This window comes from Pyxicephalus adspersus, chromosome 1 (genome assembly GCF_032062135.1).
Source record: "Pyxicephalus adspersus chromosome 1, UCB_Pads_2.0, whole genome shotgun sequence".
Classification (NCBI taxonomy): domain Eukaryota; kingdom Metazoa; phylum Chordata; class Amphibia; order Anura; family Pyxicephalidae; genus Pyxicephalus; species Pyxicephalus adspersus.
Genome location: NC_092858.1, coordinates 4,199,706 through 4,220,633, shown reverse-complemented (window position 1 = coordinate 4,220,633; position 20,928 = coordinate 4,199,706). Strand labels below are relative to the sequence as shown.

The 20,928-nt window shown below is 39.9% G+C and overlaps 3 protein-coding genes across 3 annotated transcripts in view; 2 read left to right on the top strand and 1 right to left on the bottom strand.

The window, feature by feature from the left end:
* Window positions 1–20,928, bottom strand: part of TPP1 (tripeptidyl peptidase 1) — a 78,062-nt gene that overhangs the window by 36,735 nt on the left and 20,399 nt on the right. The window lies entirely within an intron of this gene.
* LOC140321836 (transient receptor potential cation channel subfamily M member 2-like) overlaps window positions 7–20,928 on the top strand; it is a 79,547-nt gene continuing 58,625 nt past the window's right edge. The window contains exon 1 of the mRNA XM_072398616.1: window positions 7–1,612. The gene's annotated coding sequence lies outside the window, so the exon portion shown is untranslated. The remainder of the gene's footprint in view (window positions 1,613–20,928) is intronic.
* LOC140323645 (transient receptor potential cation channel subfamily M member 2-like) overlaps window positions 6,963–20,928 on the top strand; it is a 30,143-nt gene continuing 16,177 nt past the window's right edge. The window contains exons 1-10 of the mRNA XM_072400909.1: window positions 6,963–7,131; window positions 7,365–7,545; window positions 8,386–8,447; window positions 9,606–9,806; window positions 10,269–10,371; window positions 10,883–11,004; window positions 11,243–11,575; window positions 12,886–13,014; window positions 18,889–19,018; window positions 19,616–19,761. Of these exons, the coding sequence (XP_072257010.1) occupies window positions 7,009–7,131; window positions 7,365–7,545; window positions 8,386–8,447; window positions 9,606–9,806; window positions 10,269–10,371; window positions 10,883–11,004; window positions 11,243–11,575; window positions 12,886–13,014; window positions 18,889–19,018; window positions 19,616–19,761 (1,530 nt within the window). The 5' untranslated portion in view covers window positions 6,963–7,008. The remainder of the gene's footprint in view (window positions 7,132–7,364; window positions 7,546–8,385; window positions 8,448–9,605; window positions 9,807–10,268; window positions 10,372–10,882; window positions 11,005–11,242; window positions 11,576–12,885; window positions 13,015–18,888; window positions 19,019–19,615; window positions 19,762–20,928) is intronic.

Here is a 20,928-nt window from a genome sequence, read left to right as displayed (position 1 = left end):
GCAAGTCTTGGGACAACAATAAGCCCTGGGACATCATCCAGCCATGGGACAAAAACAAGCCCTAGGGCAACAGCAGGCCCTGGGCCAACAACAAGCCATGGGATATCAGCAAGCTCTGAGACAACAGCAAGCCCTAGGATGATAGCAAGCCCCAGGACAACAGCAAGCTATGGGACATCAGCAAGCCATGGGACAACAGCAGGCCCAGGGACTATGGCAAGCCATGGGACAACTGCAAGCCATTGGACAACTGCAAGCCATTGGACAAGGTCCAACACCCAATGCCAAACCTCAAACTCCAATGAGCTGAGAAATGTTTTGGCAGCACAAGCTATGTACAGGTCTATGGATCATTATAACCACCTGATAGAAGCATAGAAACCTCAAAAACAGTAAATATTCAAACTGATCATCTCTTAACATTTTTTCCTGATTTTTTGAAAGATTCTTTATTTAAAACATATGAAAAACAAACATTACATCAGTGCATAGATAAGAACAGGTCCGTAATCTTTACATTAGGAATAGGAAACAAAGGAAACATACTCTAGATACTGATCATTATCTCAAGCACAAATTCTTGACAGGTTGACCCTACCTGACAATCCCATGGCAGATTTATAAGAATGATGTTAGGTGGCAATCTGGATGACCCCAGTTAGGCTTCTATATACTGGACATTAGGACTTCCATGTGCACATTTTAAGAGGTCCTCGTTTTCCAAATCGGCACAGGTGTATTCTGCTTCCAGAATAAAGATTTACATTATCTGCTTGCAGTCACTATCGTACTTGGGGAGACAGGGCCACTACGGGGGGCTAGGGCCCCTGGTGCAGAGTCTAAGCAGCAACCATGTCTTCTCCAGAGCCCCTAGTGGTGAGGATGTTGCACTGCTTGTACTACAAGATTGCGGTCCTTGGACACACCAGGGTGGGCATGAAGATACACGGTACCAAATCACAAGGCAGAATCACAATTGTCAAATCACAATTGTCAAGGAAGGCCGGGGTCAAGGAAGGCAGGAAGCGAGAGAAGTCAGGTCACAAGCCAGGGGCCAAATACCAGGGATCCAGGAAATTGACAACAGTGACACTGGGGTCCCTGCAGACACTGAACAGAGGAGACACTGGAAACAACACGAGGCACAGGTGACACAGGAATAACCACAGACTGAGAGGAACATTGGAACAGCACAAGGTAATAGGCTGAAAACAACAGACTGGGCAACAAGATGTTAACACAGGAACTGGAAAGAGGAAACACTGAACTAAGAAACAGGTCTACAGGAACTAGCTCAGAAAAGCTTGGGACTCGGAATGGTGTTGTGGTGGAACAGAAAAAAAAAGAGGGCTCCTTGGGTATGCTGTAGGCGGGGAATTTTTGTGTAATTGTGCCCACTGTGTCCCAAGAGGCCCAGGCAGGACCAGAATATGTGAAGGATGCTCCCCTCTCCCTCTCACCAACAGCAGTTCGGAAAACGCTCTGGTGTCCTATACCATCTAGATACGAGTTTAGAGCCTAATTCCTGCTACTCATTTCTGAGACCATTCTCTCTGCCTGCTCTGGTATGATGCTGATTTCCAGATCCTTCTCCCATGTTTTACGTATGAAGGTACGTACCAAGCTGTCAACCTTCAAAATTCACTGTTTAGTAAGTCACTGTCCCATAATGAGTAAACCACACAGACTTCACTGGCTTCACACTCATTCCAGGTTTGTATCTGGCTAGTTAGAGAAATAAGAATGAAGATATGTAACCGTCTCTTCCCCACCTTTCCCGGATTATGTTAGTAATGGAAGCGGAACATAAACTGGTTGGCAGATAGGCTGCATATTCAGCCAGGAACCAGTTCTCATGCTTTTTTACCCTACATTGGTATTTCAGTTATAGGCAGAGTTTGATGGGCCCTGGAATCTTAGATCTCTTACACCTCAGTCCAGTTCTAACGTTCTCTAGAAAATAAGTATGGATGGTGAGAACCTCAGAAAGGCCCAGTCACCACTGGGGGCCGATAGTTGTTCTTCCGCTAAAATGCTTAATAACCACAATTATATTTTTCAATCTGATAAGATACATGGAAATGGCAGCATTGCAGCTCATGTAAGAACTGCACAGTGCAATATTCAAAGTCAGCAATGCAGAAGACCACATAAAAACCTGAGGACTTTGACAACGCATTGAGCACCCATGGACCAATTTGGTACTAAAAGTGATAAACTTTGCCAATGGTTTTGTCCTAGAATTGTTGCCTCGTGACCATGATGTGTTTTGGGGTTGTGATTCTTGTGTCTTCTTCTTGTAGGACAACATGGCTCCGGAGTGGCCCATATTAATGTGCAGGTTGTCTTTCATACAAAGCTTCCTGGACCCTGGCAGACTGTAGCTGCAACTCATAAGGGCAGTGAAATGCATTAACATGCACAATATCATCTAAAAAATGCATATGATCTTGCAGAGCATTTTACTTTTAACCTTTGTGAAGGCAGGCCTATGTGGTAATGTGGTACAACAATCTCACTAATGAAGTCGCCAAGGGATAGAGGAAGCTAACTGGAAGGCATTTCTCCATAATCCACTAAACCTGTAAGATATCTGAGCTGGATCATCCACAGGACAGTCCAATGCAGGAGCCCAGGGTTTAGTAAATGTGCAGGGGGCTCAGCTATAAGAATAATGCCCCAGAGGGTAGAGAGGTGTACCTTCTCGTCACTTCACAAGAGAAGATAGACTTGTAGGCCATACCAGTGTAGACAATGCAAGTATAAAGTGTTGCTCTGTGCCTACTGCAATTCTTATCAGTGGCCACCTTGCATGGGGCTCTATTTTTCTCCAATTTATTTCTGGTTCTTAGTGGAGTAATCCTATGTGAAAAATCCTAGGTGAGAGATCCAATGATTATTCCATCGAGAACCAGACTTAGATTAAGATAGATAAAGTATTTTTGCCTTCCTCTGGATCAACTATATCAATGGGGTTTTTTTTATCTGGGATATGTTTATTTCCTGAGATAGATAATATTTTTTGCCTTCCTCTGGATCCACTATATCTTTAGGGTTTTTATCTCAGACATGTTTATTTCCCTAGTGGTTGAACTTGATGGACTTTTTTTTAACCTAACTGATGCCAGTTAAAGGATGTGCTGCATTCCATTAGGATGACCTCATATAGGGTATACATATACCAGTATATACTGGTAAAGCATTATTGTTGGTGAGACATAATTGATATTATATAAAAAATTGTGCTAACCCAACAATGACTCTGTAAGGCAAAATAGGGCCCTTTACACGATAGCCACTGAAAAAAATTGCAGTTAGTACAGATGAAGCCTCCAATGTGTATACTGGTATGGCCTCATAAGACACCAAAAGTCCATCTTCTATTGAAATCCTCGCTGATTTCCTATCACATTGTCAACGGATGATAATGGCCAGCCAGTGCTGGTGTTATTACTTGCAGTGTGACACTCACTGATCTGTGTGCAGAGAACCTCAGAGAACCTCAAAGCGTCCCTGAGTACACGTGTCAGACATCATCTTTTCATAATATTCTCATGAAATAGACTACATGGCCTCAAAGTTTATTGCATGCAAGATGGAGCCATGGAACTCGCTGACCAGATAATAGGTAAACAGGTTTCCGTCTTTCTTAGGGGTCAGGGGAGGCAATGGATACGTAGACCCATATTCTGTTATTTTATATAAACCAAACTATCTTGCTTTGATATATCAATTATGTTTTATTATATCATGGGAAATATCCAGAATGGATCTACTCCCAAACAAAGTAGTACACATGGGGAACAGAATCTCCCAAAGTACTAGGAATGGATCTCACACAAGAAATACCAGGAAAAGATATCTGGAACAAAACGCCCTGAAGGAATTTCTAGTGGGAAATAACCAAAAAAGATCAATTTTTTGGGAAATACCTCTTGGAAACACCTGATGTTGGTCAGTTTTAGGAAATCCCAATAAACAATCTATTATTTTGGAGGGGCAGATAGTAAACCCAGGCTAGGCACAGGCAGGGGAAATATTATCTTAAAGGGCTAGGAGTGCAAAAAGAGCAGGACCTGTGCTTTTGGGGGGGAAAGATGTCTCATTTTGGTTTTTTTCAACTTGTGTCCCAAAGTAACTTCCCATAAGTGCTCTGTTAGGAGTAAATACTTAGAAGGGATCTCTCACAGTGAAATACTCACAGAATACTGTGAGAAATACCCAGAATGAATCGCTTACAAGAAATAAACAAAAAGTGTGAATGAGTATCAATATAATGAAGTTCTAAAATAGGTCCCTCAAACAAACTCCTTGCAATTGATATGTTGAGAAAAAAATGCCTGGAATGTAACGCTCACGAGACATATCTAGAATTGATGTGTTATGGGAAATACTGCAACCTTATGGGGGGTAATTTACACTTTTGGTAACATTGACCCGTGCCTACATCAATTAAAATCTAATGATTCTAGATCAGTCCATCCATCCATCCCCAATTTGTATTAAAAGAAAATTGCAGATATGAGGTTAGCAGCTCCAGAATTGTAGTTCAAGCTCATCACTAAATCCAAGCTCACCAATACTGTAACTTATATATAAAGCGGCTTTATGAGAAGTAATAACTTTCACCCCAAAGGATAAATTCTTTATTTTCATTTTGTTTGCAGTTTTCCCTGATACTTCTAACGTTCGAATCCTTTCTCCCTCAGGATGTCATGCATAGGTGGGATTCCTAGAGACGCATATCATGGGAAATACAAAAACTAAACCTGGAGGTCAGGTTCAAGTGGACGGCATAGAGATTCAACACCATGCGAACTTACAACAGACCAATTTACGTTCCCCATACCGACCAAATACTGCAGATGCCACGAAGAAGAAAAAGAAGATTACTCCACTCGTCTTAGATGGAGCCAAGGTTTGTCATATCATTATGAAATACTAGAAATATCCCAAAATATACATTAGAGACTAAAAATGTTGATTTTTTTATGGAGTCTTTTTGTAGTCTAATGGAATTGGGTTCTTCTCTCTGGACTCCATTGTTTCTCAATCTGGTGTCTTCATTGACCTTCCCTTGAGCGTCCACGTCTTCTCTACTCTGTCCATTCTGATGCCACTCTGTCGGTGTGACAATCAGAGTATTCTTTGTTACCCTCTCATTTATTCCTATTCATTTACAGATCGGCGTCCTCAATTCCTGGGTTTCAAAGCATATTAAGAAAAAGGAGTGCGTTGTTTTCATTCCGCAAGAGTCTAGTGAAGGGTAAGTACATTTTTTGCAGAAAAGTGCTTTAGGCTTTTTGGATCATTTTGGCTGGATGTGATAAAAGATTCTGATGAGTATGTTTAATTACAATTACAAGAAAATAGGAGGCATGTTCTTTAAAAACCTTATTACTACATATTACCCATTGTACTCTGCTGGTTCACCAATTCATGGACCCTTTTTCATTTTTGAATGTCAGTACTGATGGAAACAAGTCGGGGTAGACAGAATATAAGTTAGAAGTAGAATTCTTCTGTCTATTAAACCCTCAATACTCAATCACCATCTGAAGTGCTCACTCCTATTGTGTGATACTTCCCCCTCATCCTAGATTGCAAGTTCCTCGGGGCAGGGTCCTCTCCTCCTGTGTCACTGTCTGTATCTGTCTGTCACTTGCACCCCTATTTAATGTACAGCGCTGCATAATATGTTGGTGCTACATAAATACTATTAAATAAATAATATTGTTATTAATATTTTTATTATTAATAATTATAATAATAATAATAATAATAATAATAATAATGGTGTAATGTATGTGATAGAATAGGTTTTAGGTGTTGAGTTCAGTTTGTCAAATTATGATAAAAATATTTTATAGATTTTTATTTCGCACTCAGGGAGACCTGTGGATGTGGTTACTCCAAAAACTTGCACTTCAATGACCCCTTAGTTCCTGATGTGCCACCGGAAACCAAGTGGGACCCTCAAATACACGTCAAAGAATTCCCCAGTGATGCACATGGGGACATGACATTTACAGGAACCACCAGGAATTTGGCTAAGGTATGTGAAGAAGCGTGAACAGAACTAGAAATCAGTGAGCCCTGCAAGACTTCAGATGCCTCTTATCAAGGGGTATTGCTAAGATTGTGAAAACAATGAGGAACGTAATGTAGCACACCTCAGTAAATGGTGGGTGTCCACATTGAGAGTTTGTCACAATTATGTAACCTACATGTTGCAGGGGTCAGGTGTATGTAACATGAAGAGTGGAGGTGTCAAGGTGTTTGTAAAGCACAGAGGGCAAAGGGCACAACTATGTGATGTAAAAAAATATAAGGGTTGGTTACAAGTATGTAACCTACATAGTAAATGAGTCTGGTCTTTTTACCATACAGAGTGTAGGGGTATGAAATGTACAGTGAGCAGGTATTAGGTGTATGTACTCACAGAGCGCAGGAGTGAGGTGAAGGTTATATACTGAGAACATGAGACTAGTGTCAGTAATGCACAGAGTGCAGGGATCACAAGGATTTGATGAAAATAGTTGGGTTGTTTACAAATATGTAACATACATGAGTAATATCTATGTAGAACACTGAGTGCAGGGGTATGTAATGTACTGTGAGTAGGCATAAGGTGTATGTAACTCACAGAGTACAGGGTTCAGGTATATTACAGAATGCAAGGGTCAAGTGTATGCAAAGCAAAGAGTGCAGGAAGTGCATCATATTTGCCTGGAAGGGTACAATTGTCTAAAGTGTCTTTGTATCCTCTATCATTAAAAGAAAAAAGAAGATTAAAAGAAAATAAACAGTGTGTTTATATAGATTTGGACATCTGTTGCAGGCAGGTAAGGAAGTGGGTGATGATGTTGGTGGACAAGGAGCATTCCACTCTAGAAGTTAGGATGACCTCAGGAGCTAGGTGTACTGTATTTTTCCTATAGTTTATCTGTCTGCTTCTTCTTCCATACAGGGGCTTGGATCATCACTGGTGGATCTCATGCTGGGGTCATGAAACATGTGGGTGAGGCCATACGAGATTTCAGCGGAGGTGATCAAGACTCTGAGATTGTCCTGATAGGCATTGCCACCTGGGGCATTGTCCACAACCAAGACTCACTGATCAGCGAGGCGGTAAGACGTTGACATAACAAACTTAACTTTCAAAGAAATACTGTGTATTCACTACCATCACCCAAGGTGGATGATCAAATTTTGTTGCCTCTCTGGTGGCAAAGCTCTTGAATGAATATACTCTTGAGATTCCTGACTGTCCAATAAAATTCACATTTCATCAACGTGCCATGACCTGGTGTCACATCTAAACACCTCTGAGTTTTCTCTGTTTCATGGGAATTTGTCTGTAGGGTGGAGCTCCAGCCTTGTACCCCATGGATGAAGGATCACAGGGGGCGCTGTGCTGTCTGGACAACAACCATACGCACTTCATACTGGTGGATGATGGGACACATGGACGCTATGGAGTGGAAATCCCATTAAGAACTCGACTGGAGAAATTTATCTCTGAACAGACAATGCACAGAGGAGGTGAGCGGGAGATGGAAATGAGGTTTAGCTGGTAAACCAAGCAGATGTTGTGATATGATGGAAAAGAAATGGAAGAGGTTGGAAAGATTTGTACTCATCAGACTTCTCCATTTCACCATTAGCAGAATTTACCATTATGTAAAATAAGATATATAATAAGTACAGTCCACAAGTAACTCCAGTCTTAAAGTGTCAGCCATGTTTTTATTTATAGGTGAAATCTGGTGACTTATTATCTACTGAGCCCTCCATTAGCTAGATCGACTCCAATAGTTCCTGTCCTGTTCCCTCCCAATTTGGTGTTTAGGGTATTTCTATCCATCCTCGTGTACCCTTCCCCTGAAAGTTCCAAGAAGAAGGGAGAATGAGAGACCTATATATTGTCTGTGCTCTGACAGTCTCGTTTCAGCCACAGAGATCTCACCAACAGTATCGAAGAGGACGATAAGATCTGAATTGCATTCAAGTGTAACCAAAGCCCCCAGCTGTCTTTAATTTGGAAGACTTATATCTTTCACCTAATTTCCAGGTTTTCATTGCTGATTTTGTCCCAGTTGGGGAAATTTGCCTACTATGTTGACTGTTCTTATGTGAAAAAATGATAGAATATCCAAAATTGCATGGCTTGGGTAGAAGGAAACTGAAGGCTCAAAACGAGATTGGTATTTGGGAACATTAGTATACAATGCACTAAAGAAACTTCCTATTTATGGGAGTGACAGTAGGATAAAACTTTATATAACACTGTTGTACTGTTGGGGATGTACCATGGACTATTTCTGTACCCAAGTCACAATAAACTGGGATTATTTTTACGTCTTTTCCTTTTTTCTATTCCAGGAACAGCCATTAAAATTCCCATAGTGTGCGTGGTGCTGGAAGGAGGTCCGGGAACACTGGATGTAAGTTTATAAATGCACAGTTGATTCTATAGATGCTATACAGAAGTCAGTACTGGTAAAGAAGGTGGGTGTCCCCAAACCACACAAGACTATTGTTGAGAGCCAAGCCCCTTAGGTTAGTGTATTAAACAGAAAGGAGAGAATAGCAGGGGATTTAAAATGGCTCAAACGTTTATGTGTGACTGTACAAGGAAGAAAGGTAGGGAAGATTCTGACCACTTTTTTGCTCATGATTTAAAAAGACTAACCCAGTCACCTATGAGACCTGAATTGGTAGCTGTTGGTTAGCAAACACTTTTACTCCTTCCTGGGGGAAACAAATACTGTTCTGCCAGGCTCTTCACGTTAAATACACGCTGTTTCTTTCTTCTTTCAACTTCCTCATCATCAGCAAGTCATCATTTACAACTGAATGGTATTGTCACTGGTTTCTCATTAATCCCCTGAGAAAAAGCCTAAACCGGTGAAACGCGTCGGGACCCAGGATCCAGTTCAGCCATTATATTTTAGCACTCTTTAAGATCAAGTCAATTGTACTTTGTATAGTACATGCCTTGTTACCCTCTTAATTATTGAGGGTTATGTACATGGTCTTTGTCTATATATAAGTAATTCATCTTTGTTCTACTATTGTATAAATGTTGTACAATCACATATAAACATTTGAGCCATAATAAATCCCCTGCTGTTCTCTCCTTTCTGTTTAAGATGCCTTACATAAGGCCAATCATATAGATGTTTCCTTATCTGTAGGTGTTTTTTTACTTATTTTTACTGACAGTCCTAAAAACCTTTTTAAAAGTCTGACCTTTCCGTTTCCCATGAACTTGGTTCTGAGGAACGTTGTTATGTCATTAAAGATACACATCAAAGAACTCTTGGATTCTCTTAATCTATCTAAAGATGGTTTACTGGTTTTATCATAAAACATGCAGGTAACAATGTGCTCCATTCCTTTTTGGTGAGGAACCATTTGTCTAGGCCTAGACACAACTGATTTGGATTTAAATGGAGGACAAATTGGTGCAGGAAATTATCTTGAGGTCTACTGCCCTTGGAACATGTATGCATTGGTCTTGAGTGTGACAAAATTTGTTCCCTACAACGGAATGTAGTTAATCTTCTTCTCCCCCATGTTTCCCTTGTTTCTCTATACAGACCATCTATAATTCCATGTGTAACAACACACCATGTGTCATCGTGGAGGGATCTGGTCGAGTTGCTGACATCATTGCACAAGTGGCAAATCTTAGTTCCTCCAGGATCACCATAAACCTCATCAAGGAGAAGCTGCAGATTCTTTTCTCAGACACCTATGATAGTTTCACAGAAGCTCAAATCATCATGTGGACCAAGAAAGTGAGTGATAGTCACAAAATTCCTCCTCATTGTTTTCTTCTTTGGTCATGTTTACAGTCTAATGCAGTGTTCCATGGAACCCGTGAGGTCCTACGAAGGTTTCCCGGGGTTCCTTGAGCAATGGGACTCTCTGGTCAGACTAAGTGACACCAATGATCTTTTTGGCTATCTGTAAGGGAGACATTCTTCCCAATGGCCAATATTGTAAGAAGCATTCATGAGTTGTGAATGTAATAATTAGAGCAGGGGATCCCTGAAGACCTGAGGTTCTTTCAAGGGATCCTCCATGTAAAAAAGGGTTGAGAAATACTGATCCAATCCCTTCAACACATTTAAGCCATGTGCAATACCTTTGTCATTTCTAGGGTCTTAGTTTTGCATCCGGTTTTGCTCCTCTCTTTGCTTTGAAACAGCTATTACCAGGTATTCACATGTATCTCTAAATTTCTCCTGTCTCCACAGATCCAAGATATTGTCCGAATGGGGTCTCTGCTCACCATCCTCCGGGAGGAAAAGGTTGGGGATCAAGGGATGGATGTGGCAATTCTGCAAGCTTTGCTGAAAGGTCAGAGAGTGAAACCACCAGACAAAACACATCCCTGATTCTTTTAGACATTTTGTTGATGCATGACTTTCACTGTGCACAATAAAGTGTATCTATAGCCTTAACTTCAGTTCTTTTGGATTTAGATAGAATAGGAAAGGAGTGGATTTTCTGTCAGGTTTGTATAGCTAGCAAAACCAAAATGGCAACTTCCAATTGCATATTTGCATATCATTCCTTGTCAAGGCTCCTCTCTAGAATGTGGTCCATAACTCTAAACTATGATTTAAAGGAACATATAAAGCAATGATTACATTAGAGCTGGCATGCCTGGTTGCCTATTCAACCTTAAAGCTGCATGGAAAAAAAACAAAGCCCAGCACAGTACAAGGCAGCAGAAGAACCTTGGCATGACCCCAAACCAAGCACAACAAGCACACCAGGGGTTTTCAGCTGCCTCTGAACACCTGATAGGTAAAATAAGTAGAAATGAAGAAAACAACTTATAATGACCATTGTTTCTGTCTATTAGCCTCTCACAGTGCTGATTACAATGGCCAGGAGAATTGGGACCATCAGCTGAAACTCGCTGTGTCATGGAACCGGGCAGACATTGCTGAGACTCAGATCTTTACTGAAGACTGGACATGGATGGTTGGAAAAATTTATCCTTTTCATTTTATCTTTCACTGCTCATTGTCTGCTTACGCTCATTTTTATTATTTGTTAGCAATGAGTTAAATTCTGATATGATAACAAGGAGTTTTATTAGATTTTATATATTATTATAATTAATTTGTAAATTTATTGTGTCATGATTTGTTATGACTTGTTGTAGTTTTGTGTTCAAGTTTGTTGATGTTTTGACAAAATTTTCCAATTTGTCTTCTAGCCCTCTGATCTGTATCCCTGCTTGACATTGTCATTAATTGAAGACAAACCTTCATTTGTCCGCCTGTTCCTTGACCGCGGGGTCAGTCTAGCGGATTATCTGACCGGGGACACCCTCACCTATTTGTACAATAATACAGATCCATCCAGCTTAATTCATAGCAAATTAGAGAGATATGCTACAATTGAGGGATCAAAGGAAGTTGCTGTATCTACCATAGAACTTTATCATGTTTCTCGTGTGCTGCAAGAGCTTCTGGGAGACCTGACAGAGCCCCTGTACCCAGAAGCCAAGCATAAGCGTATGCGAAACATAGCACATATCAACATTAAGGTAATTAAAAGGAACCTAAACTCAAAGTTTTTACTAAAAAGGTAGACAACCTTTTTATATAAAGTAAAAATATTCATAAAAAATTCTTTAAAAAACATCACGCATTACGAGAGGCTCCTGGCTGCTCCTTCTGCGCATGCCTGATCTCAAAGACATTTTGTTTCACTGAGGGGAAAGAGATGCCAAGCTCACACATGCGCAGAGAGATCGGCATTTGTTTTTTTCCCTTTACCAGTGGGCTACATCACCCTATCTCACACCTGCGCAGTGCAAGATTGGGTGACCTATCCAGAAAAAAAGAAGATCAAAGATGGCGGTGCCCGGCATTTCCACTGTACCGGGATGAAGTAGCATTCCAGGATTGTCTGGGAACCAATCGAGGAAAGGTCCAGCACGATCAAGGGATCTGCAGAATTGTGTGATTTTGTTTTTTAGTTTAGTTTAGTTTCACTTTAATAGAGGATACTAAATCCTTTTTTAAAAAGTGTGATCAGGCAGGTCCGTCAGTGCAGAAGGGACTCCCTTCTGCAATAAAACAACCTTGCTACAACCTGATTATTTGAAATACACTCACCTGTCTCTGTTCTGTGATGGATACTGCCATCCGTTCCTACTCCTTTTCCAGGGGTCTTCGAACTTCGGCCATAATGATTGGCTGGGCTGAGATGATGTAACTTCTGCAAATGTGCGAGGGTGTACTTTTAGTTCCTGGCACATCCCAGTATAATAGACTTGCACTTGCATGTATCAGCAATTTCATAAAAGAAGTCAGTGACCAGGAAAGTAAGTGTGCTTTATTGCAGACATCACCGGTCCCTTCTGCAAAAATGAATCCAAACAAAATTCATAACATGCAAGTTCCTTTATTAACATTTTTTAAAAGAGGGAGAATACATCACAAAACAATTCAAGTATGAAAGATGAATGCCTTAAACATGTACCCTTTCTACTATTTATGCTGTAAGTGACAGATATTCTCCAGAAATATATGAAAAACCATAGTCCCAACCTCATACATTATCTTAACACAGTACAGTGGTGGGATAACTTGACGCAATTAGCAAATGATTGCTTCTTCAGAAATCAACATGGACAATGTGATGCTAAAAGGAATTGTTGCTAAAGGAACTTACATTTATCCATTTTGTTTGGATTCATTGGGATGCCATAAGAAAGACCTCTGAGTACCTGAGTACTAGATGTAACTTTTAAAGGGCTAACAAAGGCTAACTGGCGCAAAGAAAATACCACTGATATTTTTTAAATTTTGATTTAAAACAATTTGATTATAATGAATGTTGTATTCTCAGATGAATGGGAAATTAGGAGCTATGAAAAAACACAAAAACCACCTGCAGTTGGAACACCCTGTAAGGGATCTTCTTATATGGTGCATCGTTCAGAACCGAGCTGAACTGGCGGACATCATCTGGAAACTGGTAGGGGAATACTAATTCTTCCCTCTAAACTTTGCAATTTTTAACAAGATTACTGCTGTTCTGTAGATGTGGCTGTACCTATTCTCATTGATCAAAAATTTATGGACTGAAAATGAATGTCTATCAACCATTTTTTGTTCTGCTTTTCTGTATCAAATACCTGATAAAAAATATGCCCTGAAACCAATCCACTACTAGCCAGAGAGAAATAATAATGGCCGCACCTGGGGTGCTATGGCACCTCTTAAAGGTTTACTCATAATCCTACAGGTATACTTATTTCTACTTTTATGTGAAGTTTTAAAGGGTCGAACTACAAAAGGTCACACTTTGTTGCAAGTTCAGAAAGGCAATATATCCATAGAATGTTGACCTGTCTACAAATTTTATAGAAGTATCAATGAAAAATGTTATTTTGGTTTGGCTGTGAACAACAACGTAGCTTTCATGGGTTTGCCAATCAAAATTTACTGCCCTTTTAGTCCAAATGTCTTGTGCTGCTTTCCTCCTAACCCAGTGGACATGCTAGCCCTATCACAAGATGATATGTTACTAGCCACATAGGGCAAGGCTGGGGGAAATATGGGTAAAATGAACAGTCCGGCCACTCTGATTTAGGAATCCTAGAAGCAACCTATTTTAATGTTAGGCAAATCACAGTCCTACTCCTGCAACTGGGTTATCCTTGTGTGGGCTGTAGGTACTCTAACATAGCAAGGAATATAATTCAAAAAAAGCACCAATAATGGTCTAGATGTATGTGTTACTGACTAAAGCTGCGTACACACGTTAGATTTTTATCACCCGATAATCGGCATTGGCCAGATATCGGGCCAAAATCTGGCGTGTGTACAGTCGGCGTCGTCCATCGTCCGAACGACCGTCCTGGCGGATCCATGGACGATGAACGACGACTGATCCTAATGAAAAGGAAGGGGGAGAGCGCGCAGCAGGGTGCCGCTCGGTCGCTCTCCCCCTCCCCTCTCCATAGAGCAGAACGGTGCTGTATGTACAGCACCGTTCATGCATCGTGTTGTCCTTTGTCGTTGGAAAGGATCGTGAAAGATCCTTTCCAACGACAAAAATTGCACGTGTGTACGCAGCTTAAGAGTAGCATGATGTGAAATGATATCACTTACGGACTGATATCATAGGCTGGGACCTTTGTATATTACACTGGGGAACGCATTTTGTGTTGAGTTAGATCCTACACTTGTTTTTTACTAATTTTTAGGTGGTGAATCCATAAATGACTCAAGTTTTTACGATACAGCGTACCCTCCATTTTTGTCAAAAAACATACAAATTTTATATACAATGAAAAAATAATGAAATAATAACTTAAATGTACTGTTTATTTAAATGTAATGTTCATACAAAGGATTTATTGTTTTTTTTACAGTAAACATTTGAAAATTAATTGAGTAAGTGGTTAAGGTAAAAATTTAGGCTTATAGCTTTTCCTGGAGTGTTCAGTGTTAGGACAATCCCGCCAGATGCTCCAACAATAGTCAGCCATCATATGTACATCCCATCTACCCTGACTGTCGCTCTCCCCCTCCCCTCTCCATAGAGCAGAACGGTGCTGTATGTACAGCACCGTTCATGCATCGTGTAGTCCTTTGTCGTTGGAAAGGATCGTGAAAGATCCTTTCCAACGACAAAAATTGCGCGTGTGTATGCGGCTTAAGAGTAGCATGATGTGAAATGATATCACTTACGGACTGATCTCATAGGCTGGGACCTTTGTATATTACACTGGGGAATGCATTTTGTGTTGAGTTAGATCCTACACTTGTTTTTTACTAATTTTTAGGTGGTGAATCTATAAATGACTCAAGTTTTTACGATACAGCTTACCCTCCATTTTTGTCCAAAAACATACAACATACAATGAAAAAATAATGAAACAATAATTTAAATGTACTGTTTATTTAAATTTAATGTTTATACAAAGGATTTATTGTTTTTTTACACTAAACAATTGAAAATCAATCGAGTAAGTGGTAAAGGTAAAAATTTACGCTTATAGCTTTTCCTGGAGTGTTCAGTGTTAGGACAATCCTGCCGGATGCTCCAACAATAGTCAGCCATCATATGTACATCCCATCTACCCTGATACCATCCTTCCATGACCTTCAAATCTTGGTGGAATTGTTCACCTTGCTCATCACTGACTGCACCAAGGTTTTCCGGGAAGTTAGAAAGATGGCTTTGCAGAAAATGCACCTTAATGCTCATATTGCACCAAGCATTTTGTAGCTCTCCAAGAGTTTCTGGACAATTTCTGTGTTATTATTTGCTCGTGTTTCCAAGAAAGCCCTTGACAATAGCTTTCAATGATAACCAAGCATTCTTTTTGACTTCTGACATTGTCCAGATGAAATGTTCATCTTTGATGAGCTGCCGAATCTTTGGACCATCAAACACACCGGTCTTTATTTTTTCAAATGATAGGCTAGGAAATGCCAAAATGAAGTACTTGAAACATTCTCCTTCAGTTTACAAATCTTTAATGAACCAGTTCCATGTGCAGAGGCGGGAATATAATATTCTTTCTATCAACAAGTGGCTCATGGAGACTGTTTGGATCACCTGGTTTTAGGGCAGATCTTGGAGGCCAATTCCTTTCCACCCAATGCCTCTCACAAGCTCGGCTGTCCCACATGCACAGATAACAGGGATACTTGGTGTATCCGCGTTGCTGACCAAGAAGGAAGCATACTATTTTAAGGTCAACACGGATGACCCAATTGTGTTGGTGATATTGCAACAACTCAATGACTCTCTTTATGTCTGTATATTCTTCACAAAGAGAAACTGAATGGCCAATTGGGACTGACCCAAATATTTTGCCATTGTGAAGGAGAACACACTTTAAGCTCCGCTTTGAGCTATCGATGAATAGTCGCCATTCAGTTGAGTTGTAGATTGGAATTCCCAATACCTCCATTAAACCAGGTATGTTATGGCAATACACAAAGCCACTGTCAGTTCTAAAGTACTGCAGAAATGCAAATTTTCTGGTTCTAAAGTACGATACCTTCATTTCTTTTTCAAGCAAGTTTTTCTCTTGCAGTCTAGATGCTAAGAGTTCTGAAGCCTTCTTCGATAGTCCCAAATCACTCAACTCATGCTGATCAAATCCCTTACAGAATCCTCTTCAATTTCAAACTCTTCATCATTGTTGTCACCTAGTTCATCACCATAATCATGTTCTTCAATAGAGGGTAGTGTAATGAAAACCGGCACTGGCCGATGTTAGACTTGGATACTCAGTTACATTTATTTTTCTTGTTATATCCTGAAGTTTTCACTATACAAAAGTAACAGTCACTGAAATGATCTCCTGGCTCTCGCAAAACCATAGGTATACCAAGTGGCATCTTATCACGTGTTCCCTTTGTCCACATCCATAAACCCTCGACAAACTGTTTGCACACCTTATGAGGGGCCCAAGACTGATCTTGATCACCAAGTTTACCTTTGAAATATGCCAAACAGGCTTGTTTTTATAAATGTGCTGATGTTCACCCTTTGACTGGGAATGGTGAAACTGCCACAGATATAACAAAATGAATCAGGGTTGTTTAGGCACTTACAACAAGAAACAGCGGTGCCAGACATGATCTGAAAGAAAGGAAATACAAAAAAAATTTTGCTTACTCACTACGTAGAGCAGCGCACAACCTCTGACCACACTGTCTTGCGTGTAAATGAATAGCCTATACAAATCCACGCTACAGTATATAAACCGTCTTTTAGAATTACTATTTTTGTGTAAATAAGCTTAAAAATTGAAGTGAACAAAACATTTGTTCACAATTGTTCCCCAGTGTAATCATCTTTTTCACAGGCAGTCCACAAACAATTCCTTAAATAACATTGGTCAACAAACATTTTCTTGCCAAACAGATTAAAGTCATTTGAGGTTATGTTTGATGCACAGATTGCAAATATGATATTGGTTTTGCTAGTTTGGCTCTAGTTTTTAAAATAATGACCTAAATAATAACCTCATAGAAAACTAATAAAACATGAAAATAAAGCAAAATTAAACTAGATATGCTTACGTATACAAAATAAAAATTTGGAAATACTTAATGTCAATATATTCTATATTCAGTATATTTACAGAACTAATCACAAAGAAGTCATTGAAAAACTCTGTTTGTATGATTTCTTTTTATGCTGATAATGAGGACAATCACGTTGAAGGCTCCAGCAGTAGTCTGCCATCATGTGTCTATCCCATCTGCCCTAATACCTTTCTTCCATCACCTTTATATCTTGATGGAACCTCTCCCCTTATTCCTCACTGAAATCGCTAAGGTTTCTGGAAATTTTTGCAAATGGCTATGGAGATGGTGTACCTTTCTGCTCATAGTAGCAACCAAATGTTTAAAGTTTAGGGGCAATTTTTGTACCAGTTCTTCATAAATTTGTGCTTTATGGTTATCCAAGAAATTCCTGACAACCATGACCTAGCTGTGACAGGCAGAAGCTTCAGTATCAGTCATGTAACTTGTGAAATTTGAATAATTTATCAGTTTCCGAATCTGGGGTCCATCAAAGATTCCTGCTTTTAAATTTTCAGTACTCAATCCAGGGAATCTACAAATGTATTTGAAGTAATCACCGTCCTTGTTCAGAGCTCTAACAAATTGCTTAATTTATCCCAACTTTATGTGTAGTGGAGGGAGAATGATTTTTTCTTTGTCAACCATTGGCTCGTTAATGATGTTTGCTGCATCTTTTTCCTTGTTTTCTCTTGGAGGCCATGTCACTTTTTCCCAGTGATCCTGCTTTGCTCTACTATATCACAAGCAGATGAAACATGGGTACTTTGTGTATTCACTTTGCTGTCAAAGTAGGGAAGTTCACAATTTTTAAATATAGACCAACACATATAGACCATTGATTTTCATGATAGCAAAGCTTTTGTATAACCATTTGGATACTTTCATATTCTTCTTTAAATGTTGTTGAGAGACCAATTGGAATTGATGCATAGCAGTTGCCATTATGCAGTAAATCAGATTTCAAACTTCGAATGGAACTGTCTATGAAAAGCTGCCAGTCTTCTGCTCGGTATTCTGGTACTCCCATATGGGCTAGTAGTCCAGGGATGTTACAACAGTACACAAAGTCTCCATCTTCACTGAAATATGGTAGGAGTGTTACCAGGAGAACCGCTGGTTTGATGAAACACTTCCTTCAGATTCACTTCCACTGCTAACTCCTGTATGACACTCCAAACCCTCTATATCCTCCATGTCAGATACAGGAATATCGGGGAGTGTACTGAACACTGGTATGGGAACATCAGCACCATGCGGCTCAGGTCGTCTTGCTGATTCCAAATCTGGGCACTCCCATTTGTTTTTCTTGTAACCATTGAAATCTTTTACATTCACAGCACAAAAATACCAATCATTATGATTATTTTTGGGCTCTGGAGATACCATAGGTACACCAAATAGGTACAAAAAGAAGAAAATGTCTGAATAGTACAAATGTGTGAAGAAGGCAAAAAAAAAATGTTTCATGTAAATAACGCTACATTTATTATATAAAATGCAAAACATCGGTGTAAATAAAGATTGATAATAATATGCAGAGTTAACATTTGTTGTTGGTAAAATCGTCTATTCCGATCCCTCTATCACAAGAACTAGAGTCAATTCGATGAAACTAATGTAATTTCTGGATTGAGCAGACCTGAAATACACTAAATATATTAAAAATCCTTGGCAAGTGAAAAATTTTTGTTTGTTGTTGAGCTGTGTAATTCTTATTATCCTAAAAGTGTAACAATTACCTGTAGATCTGTTGTTGTGCTGTGATTTGCTTATCATTTCCTCTTTCCAACAGACTCATGACGGTGTAGCCGGAGCCCTGGCTTGCACCAAGATCTTGAAGGCTCTTGCAAAGGAGGAGGAAGATTCTGAGACTGTGGAAGAAATGAAAGCACTTGCAAACCTCTATGAGGAACGAGCTGCAGGTAAGACAAATGTTGTAAGATTCAGTTNAATGGGGATTGGGAGGAATGAGTGTCCTACGCAATACAGCCTCCAGTCCAATAGTGAGGTACAGGGGCTCTACACATTACAGCATAGAGTCTAAAGGGCAACAAGAAATTTTTTTTAAGGTCATTTTTTTCCCAATTTAGGTTGGGTCAAACCAAAAATAAAAGCACTGGTTCATGCAGTAGGGGTTAGGCAGCTTCTGCTTCTGCTACCGAATACACCCAATCAAAAGCACTCTTACCTGTAGATTCACCAACCCAATAATGCGTTGGCGCTTTTCTTCTGAGTTGAACGACTTCTAGTGTCACTCAACTCGTGTTCTGTGAGCTCAAGCCATCAAGACTCAATTCCCTACCCTGGAATGCCAGGAAAGTGCTGCAACATTTAGGATCCACTCACCGAGAGCGGAAAGAGAGGGTGACAATAGTGGTGCCACCTGTGGAAAAAACATACATTTATTTTATAGAAGAACAGGTGCTCCATTATATGCTGCATGTTTTCTGTTTTCTTCTGTCTTCTTTCTACGTTTTAAAAAAGCCAGGCAACTCTTCCATCTATCTCATGTTTCACAGGAGTGTTTACTGAATGTTATCGCAGTGATGAGAAGAGAGCAGAAATTCTCTTGATTCATGTCAGTCGCAAATGGGGAAGGACCACAGCCCTGCAACTGGCTCAGGAGTCTCAAGCCCTGACCTTCATGTCACAAGGAGGTGTCCAGGTTTGTCTGCTATGTCTTTTTGTATCCTATACCCCAAACTGAATAGACAGACCCCTATTTGGCATACCATAGCATTGTATGGGTGTATGAGCAATTGTATAGCTCACAGTACACAATCTGTGATATAGGGTGCCAATATTTTTTCTTGCAGAAGGTCTACGCTACCATCAAAAATTCATGTCAATGCTTTATTATTTTGAATCTTTTTATTTTATTGGAGTTGTAGTGTGAGAAAATGCAGTAATCCCAATTACTGTTAATGTGTAAATCAATTTCTAGTCTTACCAACCATTTCTATTTTCCTCCAGTCACCTGCAACCTATACCAGTTTCCTCAAGTTGCCCTACATTCCCATGAATCACCCACCTTTTTTCTGCACTCCTCCAGTACCCACTAGCCCTCACAAGTCCTTAATATTATGAATGCTGCAGCCAGACTTATCCATCCTTCCCACCACTCCTCTTCTGCTGTCTATCTTTGTAGTTCTCTTCACTGGCTTCCAATCAAATTCAAGCTCATGTGCTTTGCCTTTAAATTTCTCCACAGTTCTTGTCCCACTTACCATTTGACCCGGTAGAAAAATACTTCCCTAGCCATTCTCTTTGCTCCTCTAATGACCTACTAATGACTTCCTCACTCATAACCTCATCACATGCACGGCTCAAAGACTTTTCTAGAGCTGCTCCGACTCTCTGGAATGGTCTTCCTTGTCCTATTCAGCTTGCTAGTACTTTCTGCACATTTAAAAGAGCACTCAAAACCCAACACTTCAACCTCACCTACCTGTCTTCTTCTGTCTCACTTACCCACCATTTTAAAATGCCCCCCAATTGTGTGCTACTTCCCCCACCTCTTAGATTGTAAGTTCTTCTGACTCTTCTCCTTCTCCTGCATCACTGTCTGTCATTTGCAACCCCTATTTATTGTACAGTACTGCATAATATGTTGGTGCTATATAAATCTGGTCTAATTATAATAATAATATTTTTAAATAATAATGTATTCTTCTCCACTGTCCTCCAGTCTCTGATCTACCTCCAGTCACCGGTAGTCCCTTCTATTGTCCTTCAAACATCACCAATCCCCTCCAGCCACTTGGGGTGAGCAGTGCATTTCCACAAATGAATTAATTGGTGGAAAGTGTGTTTATGATCTATGCAAAAGATT